The following is a 13,715-nucleotide window of genomic DNA, read 5'->3' as shown; positions in this document are numbered from 1 at the left end:
TAATACTTAAAGCTTTAAAGGTCATCAAAAACAAGGAAAAAAGTCTGAGAAATTGCCACAGCCAAGAGGAGGCTAAGAAGATATAATTAAATATAACACACTATCCTAGATGGAATCCTACAACAGAAAAAAAGCATTAGGTTAAAAACCAAGAAAATCTGAATAAATTATGGACTTTAGTTAATATAATATATCAATACTGGTTCATTCATTATAACAAATGTACCTTACTAAAGTATGATGTTAATAGAGGAAACTGTCCCGAGTTGAGGGGAGGATATAGGAGCTCTCTACTATCTGCTCAATTTTTCTATAAATGTAAAACTGTTTAAAAATAAAGTCTATTAATAAAAAATAAATCATATGCCAGTGGATAATAGTATTTGGCAGTACCTAACCTATGTGAAAAGATAATTTCTAATAAGCTGAATATGTCCAAAAATCTTATTACACATTAATATTAACAGAACATCTACAATTTTGATAGGGAACATTGACTGTGAACCTCAATTAAACAAAAGGTTACTACCCCAGAAAACAAGTTCATTCTTCTCCTTAACAGAGTGGTATTTTTAAAAATTGTACTTATTATCATATTTTGAATTGCCTCAATAAGAAATCTGTAGAAATTCATTTTCTCATTATATAAGTTATCAACATTCTATCTATCCCTTGGGCCACAAAACTTAAAGTAGGTACTATCTGCTCCTTTGCCAATTTCTGGTGGGTCTGAAATAAGATTGGCCATGGCTGGTAATTGTTGAAGCTGACTGAATAGTTCAAGGGGATTCGATGCACCTTCTTTCTACTTTGGGATGTTTAGAAGCTATCATAATAAATATTAGTGGTAAAAAATTATCATTAAATATATTGAAAACTTTTCCCTGAAAGGTATGCAAGCAAGTTCAATCCAATCCCAAGGAATGAATAGCTTCTATTTTATATAAACTGTACCAAAGCTCAGAAAAAAGTGTTGTGCTTCCCAACTATGTTTATTAGGGTAGTCTCACCAGAATATGAAAACCAACCCAAAAAAGCCCATGTTAAAAAAAAAAAACTGAATTAAAGCAAAGGTCAAATGTCATACAAACAGATGGACAATTACTTAAAATATTGGTAAATCAAATTCAATACTCTATAAAGAATATAAAATTATAGCAAATAGCATCTACTTTTTATTGTATACTACCTTAAAATTTATTTGTTTAGTGTGCTATAATAACAGATTAAACAGGAAAACCATCATAAAAGCAGCTGAGGAACACACTTCAAATACTTCAACATTATTCCTGATTAAAAAAATACTTGGGAAGCTAAACACGAATAGATAGGCCTTTACTGTCTTAATCAGAAAACTACAGCAAATATCAGATTTAATCGTTAAATACTAGAGGACTCACCCAATTAAGTTTAATATAACAAAAAAGATAAGGATAAAAAACTTCTATTAACTCAACACTGTACTGAAAGACTGAACCAATGCTGGTTCTTCTGCATTTTGTAATATCTACATATTCAAACACTAGTTTTCTTATGCACAAGTTTCTTCTGAACATATCTAATGAGAAAAAGTAACATGGCTTTACTGAAAATCAAGCTCTACAAACAGATATACACTATATTGTTATGAGAGGACTTAATATTTCAAAATAATCAAAACAACCCAAAAATATCTACCAATTAAAGCAATGCAAGAAAAAATTTTAAATGTACTTAACAGAAGGAAAGGCTAATTCTAACTTCACAGAAAAAATGTTAAGAATTTCCACAAAAATACTAAAAAAGGAGAACAATGAGAAGACTTGCCCTACAAAATACATGAAAAACTACAGAAATTAAAACAACATGATTTTTTAGTGCTTAACAAATCAAAGTAATAGAACAGAGTCAAAAGAAATTCACATATATATGGTAATTTAGTCTATGATATAAAGGACATTTCATATACTTCATGGGAAAAAGATGGGCTTTTCTACAAATGGCCCTGGGAAAAGTGGCTGCTCATTGGGAAAAACAAATCTTACTTCATATAAAAAAATAAATTCCTGGTGACTCAGAAAGAGACTCCTGCCCCTCCCAAAATTAAAATATAAAAAGCTAAAGTATAAGAGAATATTTTCATTATATTGAGCTGGGGAAGGTATTCCCCAGTAAGAATCAAAATATAGAATATATAGATTTGATTACATCTACTTTTAAAAACTCAATAAGCAACAGACAACAGTTCAAGAGAATATATTTCCAACAGCTGTAACACAGAATATATTTCCAACATATGTATATTCATGTACAGGGTCTATCTGCATGCTAATAAATCAAATTTTTAAGAAGTAAAACAACACACAGAAAAGTGGGATACAAATTACTAATAAACATATGAAATATCCTGAACCTCATCATTAACCAAAGAAATGTACTTTAGCACAATAACATCTTTTCTTCTTGAAGATGCAACTAATAAAAATTTTAAATAACTAGAATATCCAGTATTGGCTAAAATGTAGTGATATAAAAATATTAAATAATTAGAGTAATATAAATTTGTAAAAACATAGTTTTTTACAAAGCAATTTGGCCCTATCTATCGAAACGTCAAATGTGCACATCATATGACCTAGCAAACCCAACTCTAGGAATCTATTACAAGGAAATATTCACATGTGTAAAAAGGATGGACCTATAAGCACAGTTAATGTACAAGATTGGTCTGGAACATCCTATTGTGTCAGACAGCAAGCTATCAAAGGCTGTCACAGCTATGTCCAAAGGACTCAGGAATTAACCAAAAGAGGATGTCACCTGCCAAAGGTGTCACAATGTGGTCATCAATAAGATATTCAAATAATTAATCAAATAATTTAAATAATTCAATTTAAATCCATGAGTTCAAACTGGTAACTCCCTCAGAACTGTTCACCGTTAGAGGATAAAAGGAAACTAACCCCTTACTTTGAAAACTGGTAAATATAAGGAAAGAATAAAGTATTTATCCTGTCCTTCCTCTGTGAATTATACTACTGGGTAACCAAATAGTAAATGGGGGAATATTTTCTTTATAGAATTACTCCAGTCACTATAATAAAAAAAGAAAGACTGGGGAGGAGGTGGTGGAGGAATGACTTAACTAGAATACCACCATTTTGAAATCCTTAATAAATTAACAGAATTATAGTATTACTTTTTCAATTTACAATGTTTCACTGTTGACTGGTTTCCACGGATCCATTAACTCTTTATCTCAATGAACACTTTAAAAACATCCACTTTGCAGAATTAAAGATCAAAGACACCCATTTATGAACTGATAAACTAGAAATGGCAATGATTCTGTTGCTATGAAAGAAATTTAAAGCTAAAAGTGGAATAATTTATTACCATCATTCCTTACATTATCAGAATATATAATTTGCTACAAAAATTTTAGTTTTAGCTACACATATCAGAATTTCTATTCACTAGCTACAATAAAAAAGGTAAGTAGAGAGAAAGAGAATTGGGGCTCCACATCATTAAAAAAGTAGTAATAATGAGCTTTTAAATTACATAGCCATCCATGCGGTGTATTTTGTACCTGCAAATTGCCTTCCACAAGCAAAGTATAAATCTCCCAAATCATTTAAGCATCCTGAACATGCATAGGTACTTACCTAATCTCACTCATGATACTTGTTCAAAAATGTCTGGAGAATTAGGTTTTTAGTATAAAAACATCTTTAGAGAAGCAAAGTTAATGAGGGATAAAATTGAAAAGGAGGCAAAATACAACCACAAATTCCTTAGTTTACAGTCAAGTAAGAGGCTCAATTAGGAAGCACAATACTGTCTTATATTGTAGGTAATATATAAAGGACCAGAGGAGAAGTTTTGGTTTTTTGGAGACAGGCTGATTATTGTTCCTATTATATAAATCATGAGAGTGTAGGCAGGGCATAATGGCATTCTGGTAACCAATCTAATCATTCATAAAGGAATTTTTTTAAAAATTGCAAATAATAATTGCTTTCATACACCAATTTAAGTTATTACATGTCATATCTATATGACATACTATTTAGGAACATTAAACAAGCATACTGAATCTGACCTTATTAAAAAGGACTGTACTGTTACTATGTGAGTAAGATACAGAATTTTTAGCATACAAAATCATATCCTAGAAATAATAAGCACTTACAACAAAAGGAAAATGAACTTACGAAAGTCTGTTTGCTTACCTGAACCACCCACGGACTGTTGGCAAAGGCCATAATATCTCTCTCTTCCCAGAAAAAAGCAGAATCAGATCTTTTTATCATTTCGAACTTGCTAAGAAGCTTCATAGCATAAACTTTCTGTGATGCCTTATGACGAACCTGTAGATTTTTTAAAACACAAAAATAATTTTGTGAAAGGTGAACAACAGGTCATATTATAATTCTATTATTAAAGACTTCAGTTATAAAACAAGATGATCTTTAGCTAACTAATAAAAAGTTTTAAAAGCATTACACTTTTAATGGGAAAAAAGAAGAAGAAATTCCCAACAGCCTAAAAATTTCATGAAATACACAATACCTTTAAATGCTAGGTTCCATGAATTCATAAAGCTTCATTCCTTAATGTTATTTAAGCTAACCAATTTTAAGAACAAGATATTGTTAAATGAGAAACTTTCAAGGTATGTACATGTATCGCTATCTGAACACAACCTAATAAATTCAGATATGAAGAGATATGTGATTTTGTTAAGTCATCTTTATTTCTTTCAAAGTATCCTACTTAAATGGTTTTTTTATGTTAAGAAAAAAAAACTACCAACAATATGATTATTTGATCAATTCTTTTTTTTAAAAGATTTTATTTATTTATTTGTCCGAGAGAAAAAGCACGCACATGCACAAGCCACCTCCAGGCTGAACAAGGAGCCCAACAGAGGACTCAACCTGAGCCAATGGCAGACACCACTGAACCAACTGAGCCACCCAGGCTTCCCTATTTGGTCAACTCTTATCTTCCTTATTAGAATGTAACTTCCACAAGGGCAAAAACAGTATCTTTTTTTTGGACCATCATTTTAATCCTAAAAATATGATAGCAAACGCTACCACAGAGCCAACAAATACCTAACGATTTTAACTGTTAACGTTTGCTGAATAATTAATAGTAAATACTGACAGCTAGCATTTATACGTGGGTATCTAACAGGAGTTCAAAAAAAATGAACTCCAAATCTTCACCCCGAATTTATTCCTCCTACAGTCTTCCCCATTTTAGTAAATGGCTTCTTCATCCTTCCGGTTAGTTGCTCTGGCTAAAAGTCTACGGCTCCTCTTTTTCTCTCACACAGCTCATCAAACTCCCCAGCAAATCATTTCAGTTCTACCTTAAAACAGTTTCAGAATCTAATCACCTCTAACTATCTCCACTGAGAACAGCCTAGTCTAAATTTTTTCTGTCCATTACCTACGATAACCTAACCTGGCTTCCCTGTCACTCTCACCCACCCACAGTAGGGTCATCCTTCAAAAACATAAACCATTTCCTGTCACTCCTGTTTTAAAACCCCAGTGGTTTCTCATTTCATCTCTGTATGTGTTACTCTCTGTGCCTGGAATCAGCCAAGCCCTCACTTCCTTCAGATCCCTGCTCAGATGTTACCTTCTAAATGAGGCCTACTCTGATCAAGCTACTTCGATTTTTCAATTTACAGCCACCCTCTGCTGCCCATGCCTATTCCATTCTTTCTTTCCTGCTTTTGATCCATTGCACTTACTACCACTTTACAGCTTCTTTTTTATTTTTATTTTATTTGGTCTTGCACTAGAAATTAAGCCCAATGAAAGCAAGGATTTCACTGCTTAATCCACAGTGCTTAGTAAAATGCCTGGCACATAATAAAATATATCTATATAAGATATATATCATATATTATATAAAAAAGTATTTATTTAAGCAAATAAGTATTTGATAAAAGAATGAATTTACTGGGGTGCCTGGGTGGCTCAGTGGGTTAAGTCTCTGCCTTTGGCTCAGGTTGTGATCTTGGGGTCCTGGGATTGAGCCCCACATCGGGCTCTCTGCTCAGCGGGCAGCCTGTTTCCCCCACACACACAACCGCCTGCCTCTCTGCCTACTTGTGATCTCTGTCTCTCAAATAAATAAAATCTGAAAAAAAAAAAAAAGAATGAATTTACTGAGTGGGTGCTTACTATATGCCAGGCACAGTGTATTTTCATAAATGTATTATTTAATCTTCATAACAATCCTAATGAGATATTACTTCGTCATGTTACAAATGAGAAATTTGAGGCACAGAGAAATTAACTTGCTGAGGATTATACAATGAGTAGAAATCAAGATTTAAAGGTACAGTAGTCTGAGGTACCTGGGTGGCGCAGCTGGTTATGTCAGACTCTTGGGTTTCAGCTCAGGTCATGATCTCAGGGTCGTAAGATTGAGCCCCATGTCAGGCTCTGTGCTCGCTCAGTGCAGAGTCTGTGTGAGATTCTCTCTCCCTCTCCCTTTCCCTCTGCTCTTCCCTGTGCACTCGCTCTCTCTTTCTCTCTCTCTCATACAAACAGATAAATAAAATCCTTCTTAAAAAAATTAAAATGAAGGTATAGTAGTCTGCATCCAGAACCCATGCTAGTAACCACTTATCTATGCCATTTCTACATAAGTATAGTCAGAATTAGGATGATTTCCCCAGAATAGTGCCAGACTACATTGGTCAGCAGAGTCTCCCAAGCAGTGACTGCTCCTTCTCACTAAGAAGTATGTCATTATTTGTACAACAAATTATATGGTCATCCTACTGAGGGCTGGATGAAAAAAGAGGACACTGAGCTCCTGACGAAAATCTACAGAGCTCTAACTGATCTAGCCTACAACCACCCTCCCAATCTAAATCTCATCATTTTCTTTCCCTTGTTCATATTTCAATCATATTTAACACCTTCTTTTAGTCCCTCTAATAAACCTTTCCTCAAGATCTTTACAGGTACTGGGAAGGTAATAGAAAAGCCATCACAGTCTCTGACTTCACCTCCTCCCCAGAGACTTGTTCCTTCATTCAGCTGAAATACAAACTCAAAGGAGTGAGGAACTCATTGTTCTCTATCTCAGAACTCCATGTGTTTTGTTCCTAGTCGATACCATAACTTGCGATTTTTTTTATGTTGTTTCCTTGTATGTGTCTGTCTCCCCCATTAGAATGTAAGTTCAACAAAGTTAGGGATTACCCATGCCTATTTCATTCTCCATTATATCCTCAGTGTCAAATACAATGCCAGCACTGCCAATTAAAATAGATACTAAATATTTGATGAATGAATTAATATCTGTGAAAAAGAAATTTTTATTTGATCACTGACCAAGATATTAACTTGCAGTTTTAAGAAAAATACAACAGTAAATTTCTAGTTATCTCCCATCAAGTATTGTCCACATTTAGAATCAGTACTTATATTGATGAAAATAAGATAAACCAAAGGAATGCTCATGTCCTCCCCAGAGAAGATATATAAGAACCATCATATTTTACAGATTAGAAACTGTATAAAATGCTACCAAATCCTAGAAAAATCATACAATGCTGTACCTTTTTAATAGATTTTTCTTCCTAACAAATCTTAGGTAAGAATTTTATTTGAATGCACTTGAATAAATCACTCAGAAAGACAGAAAAAAGGTCTAGCATAAAACAATAAAGATACATACTCCAAATCATGCATCTTTGGCTATGATACAGTAACTGATTCCATCCAGACCTCACACTGTAAACTACAATCAAAACGGCAAAACATATGAAGCAACAGTTTTCAGGCTTGGTAAATTAGGCAACACAAGACTATAATCCCTGAGAAGAGAAAAACTCACCAAGTCAGCCCCATAATTGCCCAGACACTCTACTTGAAGGCAATATCCGAACCAGCACACAAGTGGATCATATAAGCTAAGTACAGTGGCTGCTGAACTGAGAAGGCAGAGATCAGTGTTCAAGACAAATGAGGCCACTGTATTATGCTGGGCAGGAAACAGGAATATAAGGAGCTATGCAAAAGGTCTCTAGAAGTACCATTTATCCAAAGTGAAGTATCCAAAGTTTATCAGGGAGCAGGGGTTGATAACAAAACAGAGACACTGGAGGTTAAATAACATTAGAAGAACAATCAATTTCCAGCCAAACAAGAATGGGGAAAACTTGCTCTTTCCTAGGCATTCAGGTGAGACAGCTTAGGAGAAAGAACCAAGTCCTAAAGCAAGAGGTACTCCAACACTACCTAACAATACCTAGTAATGCCAATCCCTAAAAGATCAAAAGGGGAGCAGAGTTTGGAGGTTCAGTCTTACCAGTTAAAAGGACTTGGGAAACAACTTGGTCTTTTTGCACAAAGTATAAATTTCAGTGTGCACAAATTAAGGGTGATCATCAGGTAATTGGACAGATTATTAGAATGAAAATCAACACATCAACAAAAAGTAACAAACTAACAAAATATCTCTATCCTATATCTGTAAGGACCAGTACATATTTTTAAAAAATTACTTAGTGGGCCACATGGGTGTCTCAGTTGATTAAGTGTCTGCCTTCGGCTCAAGTCACGATCCTAGAGTCCTGGGATGGAGCACCACATTGGGCTCCCTGCTCGGCAGGGAGCCTGCTTCTCCCTTTCCCCCTGCCACTGCCCCTGCTTGTGCTCTGTCAAATAAATAAATGCTAGGGGAAAAAAATAGGCATTTAAAAAATGAGTAAATTAAAGTAAAAATTACTTAACAGGCACAAAAGGGAAGTGTGAATCATCATCAAGAAAAAAGGAGTCAAAAGAAAACCCCAAAAACACTGAACTTAACTAACAAATACTTTAAATATCTCTTACAAATATGTTCGAACAACTGAAGGAAAATAAGTTAAAGAAAAAAAGGAAAATGTAGTCACAATGAGTGAATAGGGGAAAATATCAGAGAAATACAAACTGTAAAAAAGAAACCAGAATTTAACTGAAAAACAACAAAAATGAAAAATTCATTAGAAGGGCTTAATAAAGAATGGAGACAGAAGAGAAGTCTGTGAACCTGAAGACAGAACAATCTAAAGAATAAAAAGAAAAACGAAAAAATGAAAATGAGAGACTCCAGGGCTTGAAAAGCAATTAAACGGTATAAAAATACTATATATATATAGACTAAATATAAATATAATAAACTAAACACTCCAACTCATAGGCAGAAATTATCAGAATTGATTAAAAAAGCAAAACTTAATCTCATATATTTTAAATAAGACCAAACAGATTGAAAATAAAAGGACAGAAAAAGATGTACCACACAAACAACAAGGATAAGAAAACTGACAGAGCAATATTATTAACAGATAAAGAAGACTTCAAAGCAAAGAAAAAGGGGGTTAAATTCAGATAAAAGGAGTATAATTCAAAATCCTAAATATGTATGTATTTAATAAATGAGCTTTTGTTCATGAGTCAAAAAATGACAGAACTAAAAATAGAAAGACAAATCCATAATTTCAGTTGGAAATTTTAACATTGCTCCCAGTGTTTAATCTCAGTGTTTAATATAATAAGTAATCAAAATATCACTATGGATATAAAAAAAATACGGCCCCCAAGAAAAACTGGCTAATCAAGTCACAATTACAAATGTTAATATATTAGTAAGTTACATAACTTCTCATTTTAAGATATTTTACATTTAAAACTTCAAGTATTTTGATATGACTTAGTTTTACATAAAAAGAATTCTATATGCAAACGGTCAAAGTTATGATGAGGGTCACAGATTATATCTATCTTCTATATTAAATTACTAAACTGGAATAACAATTCCTTTTATTTACAGACATTATAGAACACGAAAATAAACACATGTGAAAGCAGTATGAAAATATGGATGGTAGGCAGGGGATTAGGAGATAAAGGATCCTCATCAGAAATGAGAAATCCTTTCCACAACAAACAGACCAGATTTTTAATTGATTTGTATTGAATTAGCAAATTAGCTCAAAACAAATGCTCATTCCAGCTGTTAAATGTTTAAAATATTATTAGAAAGAGGTTGCTAAGGTACTACTTCTCTATTTTTTGCCACTCTTCAAATCTTCATTTATTCTAAAAACAAATCAGATTTTGAATGTTTCCTAGTTTCATCAGAAAAGCAATCCACAAAACACTAAGAGACAGTCAATTACTTTACACTGTAATATTATTTATCCTTGACTCATACCATGGCAAGTTCTAAAAATCCTGTAAAGCACAACTATGAAAAGAAACTAAAAGATGTTTGTTAGTTGATAGAAAATAGTAAAATACTTACTTTTTTTTTTTTTTTTTTTTTTTTTTTTGAGAGAGAGAGAGAGCGTGTGACTGGAGGAGGGGAGAGGGAGAGAGAAAATCTCAAAGCAGGCTCCACACCCAGCACAGAGCCTGACATGGGCCTTGAACTCATGACCCTGAACGAAAATCAAAAGCCAGATGCTTAACCAACTGAGCTACCCAGGCACCCCTATTTTTAATCTTTTATATCTGAATTAACTAAAATAAAAACAAACCTAGAACAAAAAGACCATTCAAATACACAAAAAGTCATACAGCATAAGTATAAATCTTTGAACATGAAAAACATGCTTGTTCACTTTACTTCTGCTGATTCTTTATGCAACATTACTCTCTGTCTATGCTTCCACAGCACTTACAACAATCTAATATTATAATTAGTTATATATATATCTGCTTCATAAGCTCCTTTAGGCAGAGTATAAATTTTCATTTGTGGGACTGCCTTGTGGTTAGCAAAATGCTAAATATCCAATTCAACAAATTCAACAAAATTATAGCTATGTCTATATGAGGGAATAAAATTTTTAATAAATAAAGACTATTTTGCCTAGATGCTCTATTTAATGAAGCCCAAATTTCATGTAAACTATTGGGATAGGACACTTAACTGGCTCCTAATACAAGAGTCAGAAACCACCAGCCTGTAGTCTTTGACCTGATCTATAGAACAAACATTAAGAGGCAACAGCTGTATTCATGCCAAACATCTATCTCATACTTTTAAAAGTCATTAGCACTAGTATTACAAAGTACTACAATAAAGCGCTGTGACTTTAGAAAAGCTGTTTCCATTGATCTTCCTTCTGAGGATGTCTCTTTCTGAATGATTCTATTATAATCTCCCTCAGCATCTCTGTACACTCCCCTTTGTTCCTCCTCCTCTATTCAATATGGATGGATAAACAGTCAGATACAGGAGCTATTCATTACTACACTGTACAGAGTACTGCTTAAAAGCACAGATTTAGATGTCAACAAACCTTTGCAAATATCCTATTTATGAACTACGGGGCCAACTTACTTTACCCCTCTAAGTTTCAGGACCTCATCTATGTCAGAATCTCACAGAACTGCTGCAAGGGTAAAATGAGACTATGAATATAAATACTTAGCACACAAAATGTACTCAATGAAAGTGTCAGCTAATACCACCACAGACAAATAGAACTTAATTCATTCTATCACAAACCTTTATATGTGTTTCCCCTATGTCACTAGGCTGAGTATGTGACAGACAAAAAAAGTTGCTCCTAGTCTCTAAATGATATTCCCTCCCCCATATATATAAATATAAACACCAAAAAAGGGTCAAAGAGCTAAGAGTGGTTTTATCTCAAATAACAGAATTCTGGGTGATTTCTCTGTTCTTACATTTGCTTATTTGTATTTTATATAGCAAATATGTATCTCTTAAAAAAAACTTTTTTAAATAAATGAAACAACCCTAATGTAGCTAGAGATAAGACTTGCTTGGAAAATCTTAAAATAGACCTAGATTTCATAGAACATTTGTGGACAAAAAGCTTTCAAAAAACATTCTAACCAAAATGTCCTATTTGAGATTTTCAAAATTGGCTTTTAATTTCAAAAATTACAATTGATTATTTTTATAAGACCCAGATTGACAGACTAAAGCAGTTAGTGTGTGCTGCTAAGGTTTTCACTAAAAATGTCTGGTTATGGCAGCCAAGACTGAATGAAGGAATACAGGAATTACAAAAGCATGGAGGGAAGGAGATAATTCCCGCGACTCAGAAATAACTTTGTAACCAGCGAAGAGCCTGTTTTACTCCAAAAAAGGAATTAAAAATTTGAGTTGACATGACAAGCGTTAGAAAATCATTTCCCCTATACTCTTTCCTTCTGACTGACTCTACTTTAAAAGCTTAATTTAAACCAATTAAATTAAAAGCAAGGGGGGGGGGGGATCCTTATCTCACATCTGCCTCAAGTCCTGTCACAGAGCCTCTATCTCTTTAATACTGGATCCCAGAAAGCATCTGAGCCCAGGGATCACAAGGAATCACAATCCATTCACTTGAATGAAAAGTTTCTGTTTCAGGTTCTGTGTTGTACAAGATATAAAAAGACAAGAAAAATCCAATCACGGATATGATCTGACCACACACACATACATCATTTACCAATGTCCACAGTTGGAACTGACAAATCACTAGAGTGAAGACTCTCCCTTTCTCCTTGCAGCTCTACAGATACTCCTCCTAAACTTTTCACTTCGCTGAGGATAATCTCCTCAGATCTGGCCAACTATTTTCAGATAAGCAGCTACCAACCCCTGATGGAAATGCCAAAAGCTTTCTAAAGACAGGGCTCCTACTCTTAAAAAATTTACAATATAAAAGGATTCAAAGAAATATCATATAAACTACAGTACAAGGCATAATATGGTAAATTACATAAAATTATTAAATTAAAACATGAAGAGGAAAGATCACACTCAAATAACAGGTACGAAGGAGAGTAACAGGAGAAAAGTTTTCTTTTAAAATGAACAGAGAGAACAATGAATTCTGGTACACTGAAAAGAAATTTTAAAAAAAGAATAAAAAAATGAACAGAGAGAAAGAAAGTGAAACATGATTGAAGAAACAGACAAGAAAACAAAGAGCATGCTCTGAAATAAGTAGCCTGCCCAGAATGAATAGCATAAAAGATAAAATTGGTGACATCTTTAAAAAGGGCCTAAGGGCGCCTGGGTGGCTCAGTGCGTTAAAGCTTCTGCCTTCGGCTCAGGGTCCTGGGACTGAGCCCCACATCAGGCTCTCTGCATGGCAGGGAGCCTGCTTCCCTTCCTCTCTCTCTGCCTACTTGTGATCTCTGTCAAATAAATAAATAGTATCTTTTAAAAAAGGGGGGGGGGGCTAGAAGGCCAGGATGAAGACTTCGTGCTTCACGTAGTAGTTAAGGGAGCCATGAATATATTTTAAAAAGTTCAAATTGGCTGCAGTTTCTATTAGGCAGATAGATCTGTACTTCCTATCCTTTACATATACTAAGACACAGACAGTGGGGAAATAAGGAAAACAGAAAACATGTTAGAAAAGCCCCTAGTTAATTCTACTATCTACCCATACCCAAAAGGGGACAGTATCGATACATGAAAATACAAGAATATGAAGTATGGGGAAAACAGTCAGTGAAACAGTAAATGTGGGTCCACCTGAGCCTAGATGGCATGAATTACAGATTAAACAAGCATGGTTTTGATAGTTTCTCCATCAGTACCTGCCAATCCAAAATCAACAGTCCAATGGTGAAACATTGTTAGCAGAAGTGGAAAACAAAGTAAAATACAAAGGAGATGCTCAATACCCTACTGGGAAGAAAAGGGTGTCTTGGATGACGGTGGTTGGCAGTGAA

The 13,715-nt window shown here is 34.0% G+C and overlaps 1 protein-coding gene across 1 annotated transcript in view; it reads right to left on the bottom strand.

Annotated features, from left to right (window-relative positions):
* The window catches only part of ROCK2 (Rho associated coiled-coil containing protein kinase 2), a 144,433-nt gene that overhangs the window by 61,018 nt on the left and 69,700 nt on the right, over nucleotides 1–13,715 (bottom strand). The window contains exon 4 of the mRNA XM_059132632.1: nucleotides 4,215–4,352. Within this exon, the coding sequence (XP_058988615.1) occupies nucleotides 4,215–4,352 (138 nt within the window). The remainder of the gene's footprint in view (nucleotides 1–4,214; nucleotides 4,353–13,715) is intronic.

The sequence above is a fragment of the Mustela lutreola genome, chromosome 9 (assembly GCF_030435805.1).
Source record: "Mustela lutreola isolate mMusLut2 chromosome 9, mMusLut2.pri, whole genome shotgun sequence".
Classification (NCBI taxonomy): Eukaryota; Metazoa; Chordata; class Mammalia; order Carnivora; family Mustelidae; genus Mustela; species Mustela lutreola.
Note: the sequence above shows the minus strand (reverse complement) of the source record. Positions and strands in the feature narration are given on the sequence as shown.